Genomic DNA, 23,594 nt, shown 5'->3' on the forward strand with positions numbered 1-23,594 from the left:
TCATCATCTCTATCACCATCACCATCATCATCACCATCATCATCACCATCTCATCATCGTCATCATCATCTCTATCACCATCACCATCACCATCACCATCTCATCATCATCATCATTATCATCTCTATCACCATCATCATCATCATCATTGTGGCTGCCATCCTCAGCCAAGTGTTAGTCAATGTTGTTGACCGTCAGGGATTATGATATAACCTTGCCTGCTGAAGAAAGCCATGTAGGTCCAGCCCCACACTTCCAGTGTCACCCCTGGCCTCCAGGCCCTCCTACCTGCCCCTTCACAAGATCCCTCTGAGCATACCACCTGGAGAGGCAACCCTGGTACCTCAGAGCCCCTGACTGTGGCCTGGGCCGATGCCCCAAATTCAGGGTCCCCTCACCGTCAGTGGGATTGGCAAACTCCTTAGGCACAGCTGCCCCATCATCCAGCTCAACGGCCTCTAGGCCTGCACGGACCCCTTCAATCTGGACCTCATGCTCTCCCGAAGCCGTGTCGTCCTCTGACCTTGCACTCTCGCCTGTGCGACGGAATTTCACCACCCTAGAGGACAGAGCAAATCTGGTCATGATGGCTAGAACTCCTCCTCAATGGCCTTGCTGTATAGCTGTTGTGTCCAAGACAGGTGACAAGCTTTTCTCTCATGGTCTAGAGAGTTGAATGGGTGGAGGAGAGGTGGGGGTGGGCATTTCTGTTGAGTTGGACTGTGGGGAGGGTGACAACTTTAAGGGCTGCCTAGTACAGTTGGATGGGTTGGGCACTGCACAACTCCAGGGGGAGCCCTGTTCACATGGTAAGTTATGTGAATGAGGATATCCTTGCGCTAGACCTAAAAACTGGTTGGAAGTACATGTGTTTCAGAATTTACGTTCCTCTATCTACATCTAATGGAAGTAACAATTTGGTCACCTAAGGGTAACATTATGCCCACCAAAAGTTGCCCACACAGTATTTTTTTTTTTTTAATTTAAAGTGGATGCCAATGTTTTAAAATTAGGAGAATTCACATAAAAATCCAGATTCCCGACATCTCTTTCAAAAGTAGACTATCTGGCCACCTGGGGCACACATTCTAATAAGGGACCAACATGGCTAGACCAGGGCTAGATGGGACACACGATGCACAGGTGACCACAGTCTTGTCCTCTCCAAATAACCTCCAGCCCTGACAGTCTCCTGCCACTTATCTTTATACTTGCTTTGTGTTCCACTCACTTGGCACTTTGTCCCCTTTGTCTGGCTCTGTAGCCATTTGAGTTTGAGACCCCGTGGACTCCACTCTCGACACAATACATTCCTTCACACTGTGCTCCTTCTTGTTACTCGGAAACGCCTTGACTTCTCTGAGCAGCAACTTCTTAACCTGGGACTCAGAGGCAAAAATACATGTCTCCTCCAACTTCCTCACCCCCAAACACAAAACTCCTGCTCTCTGCCAGCCCTGTGGTGAGTTTCAGGGTGACAGCAGCAACAGGAGAGATGAGTCCCTACCCTCCCAGCAGAGAGTCACATGGAATGAGTAATGCCCATTTCTCCCAGAGCTTTGAAAAACGGAGTCTGCAATGACATGGGCATGAAGGGCAGAGGGCTGATGAGGGACTGGAGGGCAAATCTGGGCAACGTTTTTAAAAGGTAAAAATGGAGACATTTCTAAGTAAAAAGTATTGCTATCAACATTATCATCAATTAATTATTGCATTATTCCATACATTTCACCAAGAATAACTGGTACTCTGGCATAGAAAGGGTAAATCTTCAGATTCCAGAAGGCTGGGCAACATTCCCTGCTTGTGAATTTGGAGAAAAGACAGATGAAATCACGGCAGTTTTGTAAATACCTGAAACTCCATTTGATGGCAAGGCTGGGCTTGGAAAGCTCCAGCTGTTAATCTCATCTTGTGTTGGAAATACGCGGCAGAGCGTAGAGCACAGGGTTTGCAGGCGGATCGGCTGGGATTGAAGCTTGGAGCAAACACTCCATCCCATCCACTACCACCACTGCACTCTCCACCACACCCACCACCGTCTAGCAGCACCTGTGCCTCGTTCTAGGTGTTGCTTTCCATGCACTCGCTCTGCACGACAGCTCTATTAGGTTGGTATTATTATCACCATTTTACAGATAAGAAAACTGAGGCCCCAGAAGTCACAGTACTTACCCCTGGTCACAGAGCTAAAAAGGCATGGAGCCAGGGTTCACCCCCAGGTCTGTCTGATCAAAACCTCGTGTTTCTGGCCAAAGACAGGATACCATTCAAACCCTTCCATTACTCCCCATTTACTCCATTCCCCCCATCCAAAATCTTTTATTTTGAAATATTTAAAGAATATAAGATTGAATAGATAACAATGAGAGAAATGTCTTTGATTCTGCTGTCCAGCTTAAAGACTAGACACTGCTAGTAGGTTGAACCATATGAAATTGCCAACATTTGACCATAATTCAGTTGAAGCCACCATGTCTCTTTTCCAGTCTCTCTCTCTCACATTTTCATCGTTAATACTCTTCCTTGATCAGTGCTCTTTACAGGCATCGTTATTGGACTTCACCCTCTCAATAACCCTGAGAGGTGGTGACCATTACCATCCCCACAGCATAAATATACCTATAGTCACTCTGAGCCTCAGTTTACCTTGCTATAAATTAGGTGTAATAGTTTTGTCATAGGTCGAATTCCTTAGAAGCAGACCCTAAAATGGGATTCTCTTTTTTTCACCTGTGGTAAAATACACATAACATTGAATTCAACATCGTAACCCTGTTTAAGTGTAGAGTTCTGTGGCATTAAATACATTTACATATTGTGCAACCATCACCACTGTCCATTTCCAGAACTTTTTTTTATCTTCCCAAACTGAAACTCTGTAGCCACTAAACACTAACTTCCAATCCCCTTTCCCCACCAGCCCCTGGCAAGAACGATTCCACTTTTTACCTCTATGAATTTGACTACTCTAGGGACCCCACATAAGTGGAATCATACAGTAGTTGTCTTTTCGTGATTGGCTTATTTCACTTAACATCTTCAAGGTTCATTCATGTTGTTACATGTGTCAGAATTTCCATCCTTTTTAAAGGCTGGATAATGTTCCATTGTATGAAATGTGATCCACAGGGAGCTCTGGAGTGTGAATTGTACCATGGAGATTGTCCCACCCAGAGGTCTGGGGGCTTGGCTCGAATCAGTCAATCACTGGTCATGCCACCCCAGGGATGGAAGGCATAACTTCCCAGGTATCCCCAGGTGAAGTGGCTCCCCTCAGTCGAGGGAAACCCTCCAGAGGTGACTGCAGCTGTGAGCTGTGAGCACCCATGATTGGCAGCAGTTGGGGGATGATCAATCTGGTAAAGGGAATCTGGGACAGGCACCAAAGGTATCTGCTACAAATAATAGCCCTCCAACCATACAGCTATTTATTGAGCCCTTACTAAATGCTAAGAGCTATGCCTTTTACATTATCTCCTGTTAGTTACCCTGATGATCAACCTACGAATGAGTTAATGTTATTATTCCCATTGTACAGATGAGAAAACAAATGCTCAGAGAGGTTAAGACACTTGCCTGAGGTCACACAGCTTGAAGGAACTGAGGCTTCAGCCTGGATGTCTTTGGTATTTAGAGCCCTGGGTCCTAATCACTAAGCATCAGCGCCTCTCGTGAGCATTCACCTGTGTCTGGGGAATGAATGTGAAGCCCGAACTCAGCTGCCCTGTGTGGGTGGGCTTGCCAGAGGGTGGATAACGACGTGACCTGGAGCAGGAATCGAAAGGCACAGCTCGATTCCAGCCTGGCTGACAGCTCTTCAGGTTGTCACATTTGTGCAGGGGCTCTTGAGCTGGATGGAGCCTCGAAATCCCTGCGGGGCTGGTCACAACACAGAAGTCGGGGCCCCACTCCAAGAGGGTGTGACTCAGAAAGTCTCGGTTGGAGACTGAGATTTTGCATTTCCAGCACGTTCCCAGGTGGTGCTGCTCTGGCTGATCCAGCGACCGAATTAGCGTGTTAGAGGCAGGCAAACAATTCTGCCCACCCCACCTTCCCCACCCCTAGTGCTGAGGGGCGGAGGCTCCTACTCTGTTGGCCGAGCTGGGTGCCTGCAGCTTACGCTCCTCACCCGAGAGGCCCAGAACCCCTGTGGCACGGGACTCAGACAAATATCCCTGCAGTCCAGAGCTGGGGCTTCCTTTGCAGCTGGAAGGCAGGTGTCACCTGGGAGCAAAGGCCAGGAGACAGAATGCCTTAGGCTTAGATATCTGGCATGAAGTTGGAATCTGGGGCTTCATTTAAGCAACACTTTTACAGCAAGAGCACCATTTTATTCACAGTATGTATTGTGTTGGCCAAAACGTTCGTTCGGGTTCTTTGCAGAATATGGGGAAATCCGAACGAAGTTTTTGGCCACCCCAAAATTTATTTGGGGGTAGCTCTGGAGGGATGCTGATGGGGATTATGGGGATGCTCTGAAGCCAGTGCCTACAAACTGAGTCTCAAAGCCCCCAAACCATACTGATGTGTAGCATTTGCCAATATCTGTGGGGTAAATACTCCCACTGTGACCGATTTTAAGCTCTCAGTGGTTAAATAACAGGCTCTGAGATGTTCTGAATATTTCACAATCTGCTCACTAGAGCTTCTGTGAGCAGCCTCCAGCATAACTACTGTAAAAAGTCCTCAAATCGCTGTCACAAGCTACAACACAGATGAACCTTGAAACACGATGCTGAGTGAAAGAAGCCAGACACAGAGAGTCACACATGTATGATTCCATTTATGTGAAGCAACTTCATAGAGACAGAAAACAGATCAGTGGTTGCCAGGGGCTGGGGAAAGAGGGAAGGGGAATGACTGCCTAATGGGTACAGAATTTCCTTTTGCGGTGATGAAAATGTTCCGGAATTAGATAGAGGTGAAGGTTGTACAACGTCCATGTTCACAGCAGCACTATTCACAACAGCCCAAAGGTGAAAACAACCCAGGTGTCCATCAGTGGATGAGTGGACAAGCGAAATACAGTCTATACATAAAATGGAATATTATTCAGTTTCAAAAAGGAAGGGAAAGGGGAATTCCCTGGTGGTCCAGTGGTTAGGTCTCCGTGCTTTCACTGTCAAGGGCCCAGGTTCAATCCCTGGTGAGGGAACTGAGATCTTACAAGCTGCGCAGCCAAAAAACAAACAAAAAACAGAAACAAAAAAGGAAGGAAATTCTGACACATGCTATAATATGGATGAACCTTGAAGACATGTTAATAAGTGAAATATGCCAGTCCCCAAAAGACAAATACTGCATGATTCCACTTATATGAGATACTTAGAGGAGTCAAATTCAGAGACAGAAAGTAGAATGGTGCTCATCAGGGGTTGGGAGAGGAAGGAATGGGGACTTAGTGTTTAATAGGTACAGTTTCAGTTGGGGAAGATGAAAACTTTGCGGAGATGGACGGTAGTGATGGCTGCGCAACGATGTGTAGCACTTAATGCCACAGAACTGTGCTCTTAAAAATGGTTAAAATGGTAAATTTTATCTTATGTGTATTTTGCCATTCCCCTCCCCCCAAAAGCCCCAAACCCTCTACCCTTAGCACTGCCATGGATATTATTACTTCCTAGTAAAATAAATCTGACAGAGAAAGACAAATACTGTATGTTATCACTTATATGTGGAATCTAAAAGATGAAACAAACTAGTGAATGTAACAAAAAAGAAACAGACCTGTGGATATAGAGAACAAACAAGTAGTTACCAGTGGGGAGAGGGAAGGGGGTAGGGACAAGACAGGGGTATGGGATTGAGATATAAACTGCTATGTATAAAACAGATAAGCAACAAGGATATATTATACAGCACAGGGAATACAGCCAATATTTTATAATAATATAAATGGAGTCTAATCTTTAAAGGTTGTGAATCACTATGTTGTACACCTGAAACCAACATAATATTGTAAATCAACGATACCTCAATAAAAAATTTTATGTATATATCCACATGTATTTTGTAATTTTTATATGTAAATAATTACATACGTATATAAATATATATTTGTATATAGTTATAAATGTATATATAATATTTATACATTATTTTATACATTTATAGATCAATATATAAATTAATGTTTCTAAATAATTTGTAAATATAAATATGTATTTAAATATAATACATGTGGGGACTTCCCTGGTGGCGCAGTGGTTGGGAGTCCGCCTGCCAATGTAGGGCACATGGGTTTGAGCCCTGGTCCGGGAGGATCCCACATGCTGTGGAGCAACTAAGCCAGTGTGCTACAACTACTGAAGCCCACGTGCCTAGAGCCCGTGCTCTGCAGTGGGAGAGGCCACTGCAATGAGAAACCCGCAACCAAGAGTGGCCCCCGCTCGCTGCAGCTAGAGAAAGCCCGCAAGGACCCAACGCAGCCAAAAATAAATAAATAAAATAAATAAATTTTTAAAAATAAATAAATAAATATAATACATGTGGATGTATATATTACTACATAGATATTCCTGCACATTGTGAGAAAAGCTGCAAATAAAACGAACCTGATGCAGTGAGAGGCTAGCGGGGTCGGAGGGTGACATTTCAACTCTGCAAGCCACCAAGGAAGGGGTGGTGCGAAGTGGGTTCCAGGGAGGGAACAACAAAGGAGTAGGACACCCTGTCCCCAGGAAGCAACCTTCCAAATCAAAAACATAAACAGTCCCCCAAAGTATTTGTAGAAGATAGAAATGTAGAGAATTATTAAGCGCAGTAAGGAAATGAACATTTATGTGCATTATCAATGGCTTTTCAGGGGTGAGGGGAAGGCGCATGGCTCGCCCTTGACTCTGCAGGTAACGTCACAGAAAGAGATGGCTATGTGGCCTGACACTCTCCCTCTCATCACATCCTCTCCTCCAGGACCGTCCAAGGCTCTGTGCTTCCTTCTGTGACTAATAGCGACCACTGCAACCCTCTGGGAAGGTAATCCGCATTATCTTTCAAATTTTTCAGTGCTTTGAGCTCCCACCCAGAATGCGTTCTGCAGGCAGTTCACTGTGGGGACAGGCACAGTAGGCAATGATCTACTGTACGAATAACGGCAGATATGGATTGCTGGCTTGCGTGTGTCAAGTCTAGTGTTTGCACTGTGCATAGATTATCTTATTTATTCCCACTTTCATTGTCCCCTTTTGACAGATGAGGACACTCAAGCACAGAGGGGCTGGGAGCTTGCCCAATGTCACACAGTAAGTGTCTAGGCTTTGGCAAAGCCATTGGATTTCAGTATCCCTGCTCCCAGCCACTCTGCTGTAGTCTCTTCTGGTGCTAGCACACTCCGTGCAGCTTTGCTGCGGTGATACCAAACCAGAAGCAATCTTCAGGAAAGGAGTAATTAGATAGACGATGGCCCATCCACTAAAGAAAATGTTAAAAAAAAATTTATTTATATTGATCTGTACCACATTAGCCGAAGGTGGAAACAACTTAAGTGGTCATCAGTGGATGAATGGAGAAACAAAGTGTGGTCCCTGCATACAATGGAATATTATTCAGTCTTAAAAAGGATGGAAATTCTGACCCGTGCTACAACATGGATGTACTTTGAAGACATAGTGCTAAATGAAATAAGCCCAGCACGAAAGGACAATCATTGTACGAGCCCACCTATCTGAGAGGGCCTAGAATAGTCAAATTCACAGAGAGAGAAAGTTCAACAGTGGTCACCAGGTGATGGGGGTTGGTGCGGAGGGGAATGGGGAGTTAGCGGTTAACGGGTACAGAGTTTCAGTTGCGAAAGATAAGAAAATTCTGGAGACGGATGGCGGGAAAGGTAACACAACATTGTGAATGTAATTCATACCGCTAACTGTACAATTTAAATTGCTGAAATGGTAACTTTTATTTGGCTGCACCATGCAGCTTGCGGGATCTTAGTTCCTCAGCCGGGTATCAAACCTGGGCTTCCGGCAGTGAGTGCTGAGTCCTAATCCCTGGACCACCAGGGAATTCCCACTGGGGCTCCTTATGAAATGTGCTAGACTATGGTCCCGTGATCTAGGTCCTCGGTACTAAGACTTAAGTGTGGTCTCGAACCAGAGGCCCCAGCCTCCCCTAGGGACGTGGTAGAAATGCTCAGTCTCGGGCCCTGACCCATATCTACTGAATCAGCATCTACCTTTTAACCAGGTCCCTAGTGAATCTGTGTGCATGGTCAAGTGGGCTCAAGAATATTTTTGCTTCTACAGTCGAACATTCTGGAAGGATACTTAAGAAGCCTAAGACTGGTTGCTTCTGGGAAGGAGGATTGGATGGGAATGGGGAGTTTTAAGGAAAAGAAATTTTTTTTTAAAACTTTTCATTTTGGATCCCGCTGCAATATGTACATTTTTTAACCTGCACATCTATTAGTTAAATAATCGATATAAATCACAAGAGCGACTATTCACAGAGCTCTTGTTGGTCTTGTAACATCAGCTAAGCATGTTACAGACTCGTTCGGCTGTGAAATGGGATGAGGACAGGCTTGCAGGACGGCCGTGAAGATTAACTGAGATTGATGAAGGGGAAACTGAGGGGCATGGTGTCAATATTGGCTTTCCTCCAACCCAGCTTGGTTCAAGTCACCTTTCTGCCTTGAGCGTGGAGTACACTGACCTTTGTGAAATTCGACTTTGAGAAAATGGCTTAGCTCCCTGGAGTTTTAAACCAGGATGTGTTCACCTTCCTTCTCTGGCAATTCACTAGAAGCCAGGGCCCTTTATTTATTACAACTTGTTTTAAGACGAATGTAAAGAGAGACCTCTGACATGAAATTATAGTCCGAAAGCCAGACTACATTTTGAATCGGCTGGGTTCCTGAAAGCAGTTATCAGCTACAGGAGCCAAGATTTCCCAAGGGAAAAAAAAAAGTAATGACAGAAAAAGAAAATAGCAGTGGCATATGTTAAATATATGAGGGCTTCGAAACAAGCTGGCTAATTTCTTGGCATTTATTGTGTATATATAGCATATCATTTACCAAAATAGCAGGGAACATTTGTTTTACATAATTTTGCTATTGAAAGAAGATAAGAGCTTGAGGAAATAGCTGTCAACCCAAAGATCTCGCTTGTACCATGATGTAATTCACCTCCGTACCTTCATTTAGGGTCTGAGACTTGATTAGGGTAAAGGCTTGCTTTCTTTTCATCTCAGCTTCTGGATACTTATCCCCTGAGTTCGTGAATCTATCAGACTGAAAAGGAAGCTTGTACCTAAGTGTGACTATTACAGGGTAGCATTTAATGTCTGAAGAGAGGGGGATTGTCATAGAAAGAAGAGCCCCACTCTGCAAACAGACTGATTTGGGTGTGAATCCCCTGCCCACCCCATTCAGCAGCTACGAGGTTAGGTTACTTTACTTCTCTGGGTCTCAGTTTCCTGCTGGTAGAAGGGAAATGGTAATTCCTATCTCACGGGGTTGCCATGGAGACTAAAGGAGTTAACAGAACATCTCAAAGAGCCTGGCAACATCATTCTTCAGTATTTTAATAAGTTTATTGAGTGCTGACTATGTGCTGAAGGCTGGGATACAATAGGAGATAAAATACACCTGCCCTCCTGAAGTAGACGCCCTAGCTGGGAAGATGGTTAATGTACTAGTAACAAGAAATCATTATACATCTGTAAATCAATGAATCTTGAGAGGGAAACAGACAGGGAATAGCGAATGATTGGAGGGAAGAGTAGTCAGGTTAGACTTCCCTGAGGTCTGAGAACCAGGAGAGTCCCACACAGACAGGGGAGGAGGAGAGAGAACAGCCAGTGCAAAGACCCAGAGGTAGGACGAAGGAGTAGAGGTCAGAGAAACAGGCTGAATTATAGAGAGCTCTGGAGACCACAGGGAGGATTTTTCATGCTATCCTAAGACCAATGGGATGCCACTGAAAGGTTTCAAGTAGGGGTGACACAGTGGAAGATGATCAGAGTTGATTTAGGGAAGATCATTCAGGCACATTTTTCTACAAGAAGAGGAATAGACTGGGGAGACTGTTTTAAAATATAGGTTTTAAAAACTTTTTGTGTGTGTCACACTTTTATTTATTTATTGGCCCCGCAGTATGTGGGATCTTAGTTCCCTGACCAGTGATCGAACCCGTGCCCCCTGAATTGGAAGGGCACAGTCTTAACCACTGCACTGCCAGGGAAGTCCCTAAAATACAGGTTTTATTATTATTTAGGTGTGGCAAGGCAAACAGATCAGGAGACAACTGCCTTTGAAAAGATTAGACTCTGTTATACTCACAGATTCCAAGAAGAGGGGGTACACCACACCTGGGAAGCCAAATGGGAAAGCACCAGGGTCAATAACGAGGCAAGAGTGAGGGGAAAATGTGGGCAAGAGTCTTTACTGTGGTTTCCATAGGAAGGAAAAGGTGACACAGAGTCACCAGGCTGAGGATTGGCTCGCCTGAGTAATTTCTCCAGGCTCTGAGCGTAGGGACTGTCTCCAGTTGTCTGGGATTTGGCTGTGGAGTGATTAGGGCAGGTGGATTAATGGGTCTGGATTGCTTGGTTTGCACACGAAAAGTACACTGGCAGGTGAGTTATTTACTAATTAACCCTGGGAGGGGAGTGCCCTCCAGGACCTTTGAAGCCCTAAGATGTCAAAACATCAGAACATGGAAAATAAAAAGACTGATTAACACACAAGATGGGGAGAGAAAGCAGGGAGACTGTGTGGTCAGCTGAGTGAGAAGTGATGGTGGCTCGGACCAGAGGGTACAGCAGGATGGGTGGGCAGTGGGGTGCTGAAGCTTTCATTATTCACCTCCCCACCCTGACCCCCCCACTCTTCCAATCAGTAGAGGAAAACAGCCACACAGGGAGGCCCATCTGCAAAGCTAAACAGCAAAGGGCCGAGTTATAACAAGTGTCCTCAGGTTTGGGGAACTCAGTCAACAAAACTGATGACCAGGGCTTCCCTGGTGGCTCAGTGGTTGAGAGTCCGCCTGCCGATGCAGGGGACGCGCGTTCGTGTCCCGGTCCGGGAAGATCCCACATGCCGCGGAGCGGCTGGGCCCGTGAGCCATGGCCGCTGAGCCTGCGCGTCCAGAGCCTCTGCTCCGCAACGGGAGAGGCCACAACAGTGAGAGGCCCGCGTACCGCAAAAAAAAAAAAACAACTGATGACCAGCGCCCCTTAGCTCCGTCCCAGGTACTCAGCTACATCACACTGGGACTTCTTTGGAATCTGAAACCTACTGACAAATGGGGTTAGATGCTGTGGGCCTGGAGCAGAGAAACTGCCAGGGTCACTGACAAATGGACTTGCTTTGTCTCCTTCAGGATAAGACCTGGGGACTCGCTGATCTGTCTGATTTGGTTAGAGTCTTCTCAGGGGCTGAACCTCTGTCTTCCAATATTTGAACTTCTGGCATGTGAAAGAAGGTGCTTGTGCAAGTTGGACCCTGAGGATAGAGCTTGAACTGCTGGATATAAAGAGGGAAACAGATTTCAACAAAATATAAGGAGGCTTCTCAGGTAGAGAAGTCCAGAGATGAGAAAGGACTTTAGATGGTAGTGGGCTCCCCTTCATGAAAGGTCTAGGAAAGGCAGGTGTCCACGTGTATGGACTCAGGAGTAATGATGTTTAATACGTAGCACTCAGCATGCCAAGGGCAAGCCTAAATGCTGTATATATTTATATACAGTAAATATATAGATAGCATATATATCTTTTTTTTTGAGTTTTTGTGGCCTTATATTTAGTCATCTTGGCTGGTTTAGTCACATTGTTATTGTTTATTTTTTGCCTGCCGCTGCATGGCATATGGGACCTCAGTTCCCCGACCAGGGATCGAACCCACACCACCTCCATTGGAAGCATGGAGTCATAACCACTGGACCGCCAGGGAAGTCCCTAGCATATGTATAGCTTATATAATCTCTTCAGCAACCCTAGGAGGGAGGGTTATTAATATCCCCAGTTTATAGACAAGTAAACTGAGGCTCTGGTCCAAGTCCCCTAGAGTATATATAGTATCCTAGGTTCCTGGCCTGAGTAGCTCCAGAACCCATGATCTTAACCAGTAGCAGATGCTTCTCTGAGGCCAAGAGTACCCCCTAGGGAACCAATTACAATGCCGATTCCTGGCCATTCTCCAGACGTAAAGCTTTTGCATCTCTGCAGAGCAGGGCCCATGAATCTGAATTTTAATAAGATGTTGATGGTGGCCACAGATGTTTAGAAGCCACCACTTGGATCCCCTCTTGCGTGGAATTGAGAATATGAGGTATAAGGGGTTGGAGTGATGACTTTTAAGGTCCTTTCCGTTCCTGAATGTCTAGAAGTCTATAATTAATAGAAAATATAGTTCTCTGTGGATTTTATTTTTTTGTATTTTCCTGCCCCATTGACCTGAATAGCATTGAGCTTGTTCCCTGGATAATGGACCAATAGCTTATATTCTAGACAAAAGGCAATGAACACAAATAAATAATAGTTAAAATTTGTTAAGCCCTCACCACGTGCTGGGAGCTCCACTAAGTATTTTATGAGCCTTATGCCCTGTGAGGTGGACGCTATTACTATCCCCACTCTACAGATGATGAAACTGAGGCCCGGAGAAGAAAAGTAACTTGCCCAAGGTTACCTTCCAAGTCAGCAGGAAAGTTAGAATTCAAATCCAGGTCTACTTGAGCAGAGAGGCCACGCACTTAATCATTCTGTGATGTGGCCTCAGTGGGGGGGATGGGTAACTTCTAACTGGGGGAACTGAAAGCCTGGGGGACAACTTTCCAGGCAGTTTGTCTTTGCAACTTATTTATCCACTCCTTCATTCAACAAGCAGTGGTTCTCAATGGGGCAGCCATTCAGTCTCCCAGGAGACACCGGCAATGTCTGGAGACAGTTTTGATTGTCACAACTTGGAGGGGCAGTTGGTGGTTGTGACATCCTGTGGGTAGAGGCCAGGGATGCTGCTAAACATCCTATAATGTCTAGGACAGCCCCTCGTGACAAAGTGTCATCTGGTCTAAAATGTGAATAGTGCTGAGGTTAAAAACCCCATGTTTAAGAAAGAGATGCTCTTAATAATGACACCAGAATAATCACCATAAGCCAGATGGTACCAGGCACATCCATCTAGAGAGCTTAGGATCACAGTCTTTGAAAGCCAAAAATGGGGACTTCCCTGGTGGTCCAGTGGGTAAGACTCCACGCTCCCAATGCAGGGGGCCTGGGTTTGATCCCTGGTCGGGGAACTAGATCCTGCATGCATGCCACAACTAAGAAGTCCGCATGCCTCAACGAAGATCCCGTGTGCTGCAACTAAGACCAGCCGCAGCCAAAATAAAATTAAATAAATAAGTATTTTTTTAAAAAGCCAAAAATGCCCTTGAAGGTGGCCCAGAAACACTCTTATGTCTCAGGGAAGTTAAATGAATTGCCCAAGATCACATAATGATTCACATTCAGGTCTGTTATTCTTTTAGACAGCCCAGAGAAGAGCTTGGCTGGGCTGTAAGGCCACTGTCAGGGTCAGCAGGCCCTTGAACAACCCTCTCTAAGGCCTAAGACCACCTAAGCAATGGCCTCTTTGCAAGGAGATTTTCTTTCTTTGGCCTCCAGACTGTTCCACTTAAGTCACTGAAACACATATTCCCTAGAGGTGAAGCTGGCCGGCATGTGTTTGAAATGATGGGGTGTGAGCAGCTTTGAGCCCGAGAGTTGTTTTTTATTTTTTTAAAAATTGAAGTATAGTTGATTTACAATGTTGTGTTAGTTTCTGGTGTACAGCAAAGTGATTCAGTTACACATATATATACATATTCTTTTTCATATTTTTTCCATTACGGTTCACTACAGGACATTGAATATAGTTCCCTGTGCTATACAGTAGGACCTTGTTTATCTATTTCATACACAATAGTGTGTATGTGCTAATGCCAAACTCCTAACTTATGCCTCCCCCACTCCCTTTCCCCTTTGGTAACCGGAAGTTTGTTTTCTATGTCTCTGAGTCTGTTTTTGTTTTGCAAATAAGTTCATTTCTATCATATTTTAGATTCCACATGTAAGTGCTATCATATGGTATCTGTCTTTCTCCTTCTGACTTACTTTGCTTAGTATGATAATCTCTAGGTCCATCCACGTTGCTGCAAATGGCATTATTTCATTCCTTTTTAATGCCCGAGTAATATTCCAATTTGTATATATACACCACATCTTCTTTATCCATTCATCTATCGATGGACACTTAAGTTATTTCCATGCCTTGGCTATTGTAAATAGTGCTGCTATGAACATTGGGGTGCATATATCTTTTCGAATTATGGTTTTCTCTGTGTATATGCCCAGGAGTGGGATTGCAGGATCATATGGTAACTCTATTTTTAGTTTTTTAAGGAACCTCCATACTGTTCTCCAGAGTGGCTGCACCAATGTATAGTCCTACCAACAATGTAGGAGGGTTCCCTTTTCTCCACACCCTCTCCAGCATTTGTTATTTGTAGACTTTTTTTTTTTTATTTGTAGACTTTTTGATGGCCATTCTGACCGTGTGAATACCTCACTGTAGTTTTTTTGTTTTGTTTTGTTTTGCTTTAAGAAACTTAGTATTATCTTTATTTTCATTTATTTATTTATTTTGCTGCTCAGCATGTGGGATCTTAGTTCCCCGACCAGGGATCGAACCCACGCCCCCTGTATTGGAAGCTCGGAGTCTTAACCACTGGACTGCCAGGGAAGTCCCCTCATCGTAGTTTTGATTTGCATTTCTCTACTAATTAGCAATGCTGAGCATCTTTTCATGTGCCTATTGGCCATCTGTATGTCTTCTTTGGAGGAATGTCTATTTAGGTCTTCTGCCCATTTTTGGATTGGGTTGTTTGGTTTTTTGTTACTGAGTTGTATGGAGCTTGAGTTTTTAAAAACCTGTGGTGGGTTAACCTTGAGGATTCCTAGGCTATTACAATCACTCCCTACTTCTTGCCTGAGGTGGGTGACAATGAAACTCCCATCTCTCCTCCTTGGCCAGGAATCCTTTCCTTTTGCCCCGATGAGCCTCAGGGGGATGGGAGCCAACATGAAGTCCCACATGTGCCTTAGCCGCCTACTCTGGTCCTGTCTCTGTGCAGCAGTCTCCTCATTTAGAGGAAACAAAACCTGCTTCCAGTTCCTTCCCTAGAACAAGAATGAATCCTTATGGGCACAAAGAACCTGCCTGGGACGATTTCAAGAACGTAGTCATGTAATCAGTAAGTCAAACTGCATTCTCTCAACCTCCCTGATTTAATGGAAGGGGATGGGGAAGCAGAATGGCAAATAGGATGAAACAAGGTTATGTGTGATCTTTCCATGGGGACTCAGTGCTTTAGCTGCTAAAACTTAATAATGGTGGCCCCCACTGTTAAGGAGAATGATTAAGCTGATGGACAGATTTTTCTGATTTTTTCATTCATACAGTTTTTTTTGTTGTTGTTGTTTTGTTTTTTTGCGGTACGCGGGCCTCTCACTGTTGTGGCCTCTCCCGTTGCAGAGCACAGGCTCCGGACGCACAGGCTCAGTGGCCATGGCTCACGGGCCCAGCCGCTCCGCGGCATGTGGGATCCTCCCGGACCGGGGCACGAACCCGCGTCGCCTGCATCGGCAGGCGGACTCTCAACCACTGAGCCACCAGGAAAGCCCTCATACAGTTTTTATTTAATCCTTTGGCCTGGTCTATACTGAAATCCAGTATCAGATGGAATCTAGGCAATGCCCCACCTTCTTGGGATACATTAGACCCCCGCCGTGTGTGAAGCTTTCACACTAGTAAGTAAAGACAGACACTAAACAATAAGTAAGCAAATTACATGGTACGTTAGTAGGTGATAAGTGCTATAAAAAAAGAAAAAGCTGAACACGGTCTGGAAGATGGGGGAAACGGGCTGCAATTTTTTTCAATTATGGTAAGATACACATAAGATAAAATTTATCATTTTAACCATGTTTTTAAAGAGTACAGCTCACTGGTATTAACTATACTTACAATGTTGCACAACAATTCCCACTGTCCATCCACAGAACTCTTCTCCTCTTGTAAAACTGAAGCTCTGTCCCCACTACGCAGATCCCCCTACTCCACTTCGCCAGCCCCTGGCAACTGCCATTAGACTTTACGTCTCTACGAATTTGATTACTTTAGGCACCTCATATAGTGGAATCATACACCAGCTGTCCTTTGGTGTCTGGCTTATTTCACTTAGCATAATGTCCTCAAGGTTTATCCATGTTGTAGCACGTGTCAGCATTTCCTTCCTTTTTCAGACTAAACAATATTCCGCTGTATGGATAGACCACATTTGTTTATCCACTCCCCCATGAAGGGACACTTGGGCTGCTTCCACCTTTTGGCTATTGCAAATAATGCTGCTATGACATTGGCTGTACAAATATCTCCTCAGTACTCTGTTTTCAATTCTTTTGTGGGTATATAGCCAGAAGTGGAATTGCTGGGTCATATGGTAATTCTATTTTTAATTTTTTGAGGAACCACCATACTGTTTTCCATGGAGGCTGCACCATTTGTGACTCTCGCCAACAGTCAGTGTGTAAGAATTCCAATTTGCCCACATCCTCACCAACACCTGTTATTTTTACTTATTTTTGGTAGTTGCCATCCTAATGGCTGTGAGAGAGGGCTGCAAATTTTTTTTTTTTTTTTTGCGGTACGCGGGCCTCTCACTGTTGTGGCCTCTCCCGTTGCGGAGCACAGGCTCCGGACGCGCAGGCTCAGCGGCCGTGGCTCACGGGCCCAGCCGCTCCGCCGCATGTGGGATCTTCCCGGATCGGGGCACGAACCGATGTCCCTTGCATCGGCGGGCGGACTCTCAACCACTGCGCCACCAGGGAAGCCCGAGGGCTGCAAATTTTAAGGAGGTGGTCAGGGTAGGCTTTGGTGAGATGGTGGCATTTGAGACTTGACAAAGGTGAAGCAGATACTCTGCAGAAGAGCTTTCTAGGCAGAGAGAACAGTGGGTCCTGGGGCAGAAGCCTACCTGGTGTGTTTGAGGTAAAACAAGGAGACAGAATGGCTGCATGAGGGGGTGGGAGAGGAGAAGGGCCCTGGAGGGTTTTGAACAGAGGAGGGATGTGACCTGACTTTTAAAGAATCCCCCTGGTGCTGTGTTGAGCATGGGCTGTAGGGAGACAAGGGCAGGAACAGGAGGACCAGAAAGATGACCACTGGAATCAACCCAGGTGAGAGGTGATGGAGGCTTGAACCAAGGACTAGCAGTGGAGGTGGAGAGAAGTGGTAGGAGTTTAGATGTAGCTCAAAGGCAGGACCAGTAGAATCTCCCGATGATGAGAGGGAAAGAGGGGTCAAAATTGACTCCAAATGGGATGGACAGAGTTACCATCAACTGGTATGGGTGAGGCTGAAAGAGGAGCAGAGTGCAGGAGAGATCAGGAGTTCAAGTTTGGACATGTGCTTCCATGAGCTAGCATTAGGACATTCCTTAGTATTCTGAAAAGGAGACCATGGCTTCTAGGTACTCTGCTACCTGAACAAGCTGGAGGATAAGGGAGACAAGTCCAGAGTCAGGAAGACAAATAACACCAGCACCACTGATTGAGCCCTTACGTCGAGCCACCCACTGTACTGGGAGCTTCCCAGTGGTGACCTCCCCCATTCTCACAACAGCCCTGCCATGCGGATACCGCCATTATCCCACCTTTACCAATGAGCACCCAACCTTGGGGCGATGAAGTCGTTAGTCCAAGGCCACCCAGATGCTAAGCGGCAGAGCCAGGGTTTGAACCCAGATCTGTCTGACTCAAGAGTCCACACTTTTACCCCTGCTGCTTCTGAAGCCCAGGAGATGTCAGGAGATTCATGGAGGTGATGGACTTAAGCTCAGTCTTGAAAGACGGGGTTGGTAAGAAAGGAGAGAGAGTGGATTGAGCAAACACAGGATGAAGTTCCAACTTCTTGTCCTCACCCCAGGGCCCTGTGTGGCCGGGTCCCTGCCATCCTCTGCATCCTTCCCTCACACCACTTGCTCGTGAAGCTCCACTGGCCTGATTTCGAGCTTTTCCCCCACACAATTCCCTCTATTTGAAATGCTCCATCCTACCTCTTTTTCTGGCTGACTCCTACACATGTCTGGGGGTTCAGCTCCAAGGTCACTTCCTCAAGGAAGCCTTCTCTGACCCTCCCCTCCGCCGTCTAGAACTACTCTTGCATCATGCACTTGTCCTTTGTAGCCCTTAAAACAATTCTCATAATTATTGTGCAATTGTGTGTTCTACATCCGCTTCTCCCATCGAACCAGTGCTGTCCAATAGAACCTTCTGCAGTTCCGGAAATGTTTTGGACCCATGCTGTCACAAGGCAACCACAGCAGCCACTGGCCACATGTAGCTACTGAGCACTTGAAACGTGGCTAAGGCAGCTAAGGAACGGAGTTTTCAAACATCACCTACGTTACTTATAAGTCAAATTTTATATTGTGTATTATACATGAAAATTATTTCACATACTAATTACATAATTTAAATTTAAATAGCCACATGTGGCTAGTGGCTACTGTATTGGACATTGAAGCTCTAGACTGTGAGCTCCTTGAGGGCAAAGACCACGTATCTTACTTGGTTGTAGAATCCCTTGACCTAGGATGGTACCCTGGAAAATCACTGAATGAATGAATGAATCAATCAATCAATGTAGTCTGCATAACCTGCTTTCAAGAAACCATCCTAGAAAGGAGAGACCCAGGACAATCTGACTTGCATAAGATCTCACAGTAAGGCAGAACTAGATATAAAATCTCAGCTTTCTGAATCTCCTGTACGTGGTGCTGTGCCTGAGTGGACAGCAGGTGAAAAGCAGAGGTTGCTTGTGGTCTCAGATGACCCATCCTAGAGCTGTGTGAAGGTGCCTCTAACAGCAGGAAAGGACTATTTCTTAGACACCCTCATCCCTCTTCCCCCTCCCCTGACCCTGCAAACTACTTAGCAGCTTATAATCTATTAACACTTGGCCTCCTGTGGGACTGAGCCTGTTCCAAGGTCCACTCTTGCCCACCCTCTACAAGGCACTCTGATTTTTTAAAAATCCATATTGCTCTCAGGCAGTCTGTTGCCAGCAATCTGTGAATAATATATATAGGGTGTGGTTTAAAAAACACCTATGTCGTGATGTGTAACCCACTCAGATTCACATGGCTGCTCCTTTTCTTCTATTCTTTTTTATAAATGGAGGTTAACATATTTCAGGGTTAATTTTGACATCATTCAAATGTACTTTGGGGTTTGCAGATTACATTTTGGGGGAGTCCAGCATAAGGAGTCTACAGATTTTGTTTTTATAAATTCTTTTTCAGATGTCATAATAATAATAGTTAATATGTGTGACTTCTTTGTATGTGCAAGGCATTAGCACACATTATCTCATTTGATCTTCCCCATAACCCTCTGAATCAAGTACTATTATGATTCCCATTTTATGGCTAAGGAAACTGAGTCTCAGAAAGGTTAAGTCACTTGCTCGAAGTCACACAGCCAGGAAGTGGCACAGTCAGGATTTGAAGCCAAGTCTGTCTTCTCAAGAGTCAGTGCTCTTAACCAGCACACAATTTGGCCTCTCTAATAGATATTATATGTATTTATGTGTATAAAGATCAGAAAAATAATCAAGAAACTTAATACTGGGGTTTGGGAAGAGAGAGACTTACTTTCATTTTTGTGCTTCTTTTTGAACTCTATTTTCCCTATCTATATATTATATTAGTACATTATATTATATATTAGTATAAAAACCAAATTAATTTAAAGCTGAAGTAAAAAATTCTAATTAATTTTACTTTTTTAAATTAAGGAAGGAATTGTCATTCTAGTGTCATGTCTATATATTAGATTAAATATACATGAATCTTTGAGTAATTTGCAAAGTTCACATGCTCTGACAGCATTTGAAAATTTATCCCAGTAAAACTGCAGTTCCAATATGTATTCTTATTCTGAGTACCAAATTTCATATTTTACTTTCTGAATTATTTTTTATTTAAGATAATATGATAATATTATTATCATATATAATATGATAATATTAAACATGATATTTATTTTCAATGAACGTGGTATGTTTTCCTTGAGATATCTGCACTCAGATATGTACATTTTTATGTATTCATACATCAGTTTGGATATTATAACTGAGTGTCCTTTAGCATTTGTGAAATAATGCTGTGTTACATAAGATATGCTATTTGAGGATCAATTAATAAAAGCTTAAAAGTAAAAATTTAATTAATTAAAAATATTAATGAAAATTAATTTTATACTGATTGAGAAGCAGACACTACAATACCCTTCAGTACTTATAGCTTCAGAGAGCTGTATCAGTCACGCTAAAAGTCACTTGGGAGAATTCCTCAGTGGCTTAGACAGAAAAAAACATTTAAGTCAAGAAAATCCACACATACTAACAACAATGTATCCTTTCCAACAATTCCAAATGGTGTCTAGTTTTACCATCCAAATGGCCAGTACTTCTAAAAATTAAAACAAAACCCCCATTAATGTTCTTTTTAATGCCCCATCTCATACTCTTGGAATTTGCTTAACAAATCACCATCAGCTTGTGGTAGGAGACATGTGGAAGCCCCTTTACAAGCTCCCTATACTTGCCACGCTTGATTGTATTCCCCCAAGATTTTCAGAGCAAATTTGGCATCCCTGAAAAATTCCAATCCTCTAAGCAGTGTATTCCTGAGTTCCCAAGGATAGCCGACAGTGAGTCTCACTCTAGCTAGCTGTTACAAAAGCCGTTCATTCAGAAGGCAAGAGGTTTCAGCAACGATGCACAGCCCTCTCATTCACACACTTCATAAACAACAAGACTTTGCAGAAGCCTCCTCTCTAGGAAGGAATCCCTGCTTTTTAGAAGCCAGTTTGCAACATCAGTATCATTCCCTTCTAAAAGACCTTGCAGGAAAATTAGGAATTTCACAGCATAGGAGAAGGACTGGAAAGGACCGATGTCATTGCACGGACTCATCAATTCAGTCCGCATTTCAAAACAGCAGCTAATGCTTTCTTAAAACACAGACCTCAAAATGCCTTTAGGATTGAGAGCCATTATAAGGGAAAACATAACATGGGTAGGTCCCCATAAGATTCCGACGGATCTGAAAAATCGAACTGAGTCAGAGATACAGATGCTGAGCTGATGGGGGTAGGAAAATGGCTTGTCTCCTCCAGGCCTAATTCTCTCCTCTGAAACAGCTCCCTTTAAATTCAGGAAGCCACGCTGAGACGCCCCTCTGCAGGTTTTCCTTTTTTAAAGGAAAACCTGTCTGCGTCTCACTCGCCCCCAGGATACTCACGGCAGCTGCCTTAGCTGGAATAAGTCCTCCTCCATGTCCGCGCTGCGCCAGGACGAGCCCTTTTCATGGCCCTTACATGGTGGTGGTGGATGACGAGGGCTCGGGGGCTTCAGCACTAGGGCTCTGGACCGCGCGGCTTCCTCCCTCGGTGGCAGCTGTTCCGGGGAGGGAGCCGCCAGAGGCCAGCCCAAGAGACAAAGCCGCCGCCGCCAGGAGACCGCGGCGAGAGTGGGCGGAGAGGAGGAGGTGAAGGGCAGGGCTAGCTGCGCGGGGAGAGGGGGCGGGGAGAGCCCTTCTGGTTAGCGGAATTTACAGGCTGTCTGTGGCTGGTGGTGTTTTACTGAGATGCCTGTGGGGCACACCAGCCTGTGAAATGGCTGTCTAGGTACCAATGAGCACTCTTTGCTTGACGAAGCCTCTCTAAATGTTTATTTGTAGGGATTCATTAAGGTTGTTACTGGTATAATATTCTTGCAACCCAGGCTGCTATAACAAATGCAGGGAATGAAAAAATTGTATACGTACTCATGCATTGAAGCATTGTTTATTGAGCACCTACTGTGTGCCAGGCACTGTAAGACTCACCGGGCATATGACAGAGAACAAGTTAGAAATGACATTGTCATCACAGAGCTGAGGTCTTTTATTTTATTTTACATATTTATTTATTTTGGCTGCGCCAGGTCTTAGTTGCAGCATACAGGCTTCTTAGTTGTGGCATGCGGACTCTTAGTTGCGGCATGCATGCGGGATCTACTTCCCTGACCAGGGATGGAATCCAGGCCCCCAGCATTGGAAGCACAGAGTCTTACCCACTGGACCACCAGGGAAGTCCCACAGAGCTGAGGTCTTGTGAAATGAATCACAAAAAAAAAAAAATGTACGTTGAGTAGGAGAAAGCTACTCATTCATTCATTCAACAAGCATTAGTGAGTGATTTCTACAGTTCTGGGGAATCAAAGATTAATAAAACCAAATCCCTGCCTTCAAAATCCTCTTCATCTTGTTTAATGGCTCTCCCATCCCCCTTCCACTAGAATGTCTCCCCCCGCTTTTGCATTTAAGCTCCATAAAGGTTTGTTGATGTACCCCAAGGGCCTGGAACAATAAAATTTATTTATGGACACTGAAATTGGAATTTTATATTCCTAGCTACACTCCACCCCAGGGCTTTGCATTTTGAGCACTCAATAAATGATTGGTAAACTGAAAACATCTTTCATTCAAGTGAGGAGACTCAGTATCTATTTTAAGCCCTAGAGAGTAGGGATAATAATTTATATCAGGGTTGGCAAGTTGGAGGTCTATTGGTAATGGATCCAACTCACCCTGGTTTGTTCAGGACTTGAGTTATAGCACTGAAAGTTCCATGTCCTGGAAAGTGCTGGGCTCCAAGCAAACCTTGACAGTTGGTTACTCAACTCCATACAAACCGAAAGCCAGATCCAACATAGAGATGCCTAAAAGGTTTTGAATACTTTTAAGTGCAACATTTCAAACTATACAACTCTTAGGTAAAACTCTAAGACTCATAGGAATAAGTCTTTGTGACTTGGAATTAGGCAGTGGTTTCATAGACATGACATCAAAAAGCATAAGGGACACAAGAAAAAACAAAAAACAGATATATTGGACCATATCCAAGTTAATGCTTTTATACTGCAAATGATACCATGGAGAAAGTGAAAAGACAACCCACCAAATGAGAGAAATATTTGAAAATCATATAGCTAATAAGAGATTTACATTCAAAATATGTAAAGAACTCTTACAACTCAGTAAAAGACAAATAACCCAATTTAAACGTGGGCAAAGGATATGAATAGACATTTCTTCAAAGAAGATGTATAAATAGCCTGTATGCCCTTGCAAAGAAAAAGTGTAACAACACCGCAATCAAGATACAGAATGTTTCCATCACCCCAAAAGTTCATCTCTGCCTCCAGACAGCCACTAAGCTGCTTTTATTACTATAGATTAATTTGCATTTTCTAGAATTTATATAAACAGAAGCATAAAGTACATATTCTTTTGTGTCTCAACTTCTTTCACTCAGCATGGCTTTGAGATTCATAAGTGTTACTGTGTTGTTTTAGTAGTGCATTCTTATCACTGAGTAATATTCTATTGTATGGATATGCCACATTTTATTTACCTATCCATCAATTAATGACCACTTTGGATTTTCTAAATTTGGAGTTATTATGAATGAAGTAGCTGTGAACATTCATGTACAAGTCTTTG

At 44.2% G+C, this 23,594-nt stretch overlaps 1 protein-coding gene across 3 annotated transcripts in view; it reads right to left on the reverse strand.

Moving 5' to 3' along the window:
- Positions 1 to 21,560, reverse strand: part of SVOP (SV2 related protein) — an 89,344-nt gene extending 67,784 nt beyond the window's left edge. For all 3 annotated transcript variants that reach the window (XR_004353128.1, XM_032654191.1, XM_032654192.1), the window contains exons 1-2: positions 21,351 to 21,560; positions 399 to 559 (exon numbers count right to left, since the gene is read on the reverse strand). Coding sequence is in view for 2 of the 3 variants with exons in the window: in XM_032654191.1 (XP_032510082.1) it covers positions 399 to 559; positions 21,351 to 21,385 (196 nt within the window). In the remaining variant the exon portion in view is untranslated. The remainder of the gene's footprint in view (positions 1 to 398; positions 560 to 21,350) is intronic.
- Positions 21,561 to 23,594: the final 2,034 nt, after the last annotated feature.

This window comes from Phocoena sinus, chromosome 14, assembly GCF_008692025.1.
Source record: "Phocoena sinus isolate mPhoSin1 chromosome 14, mPhoSin1.pri, whole genome shotgun sequence".
NCBI lineage: Eukaryota > Metazoa > Chordata > Mammalia > Artiodactyla > Phocoenidae > Phocoena > Phocoena sinus.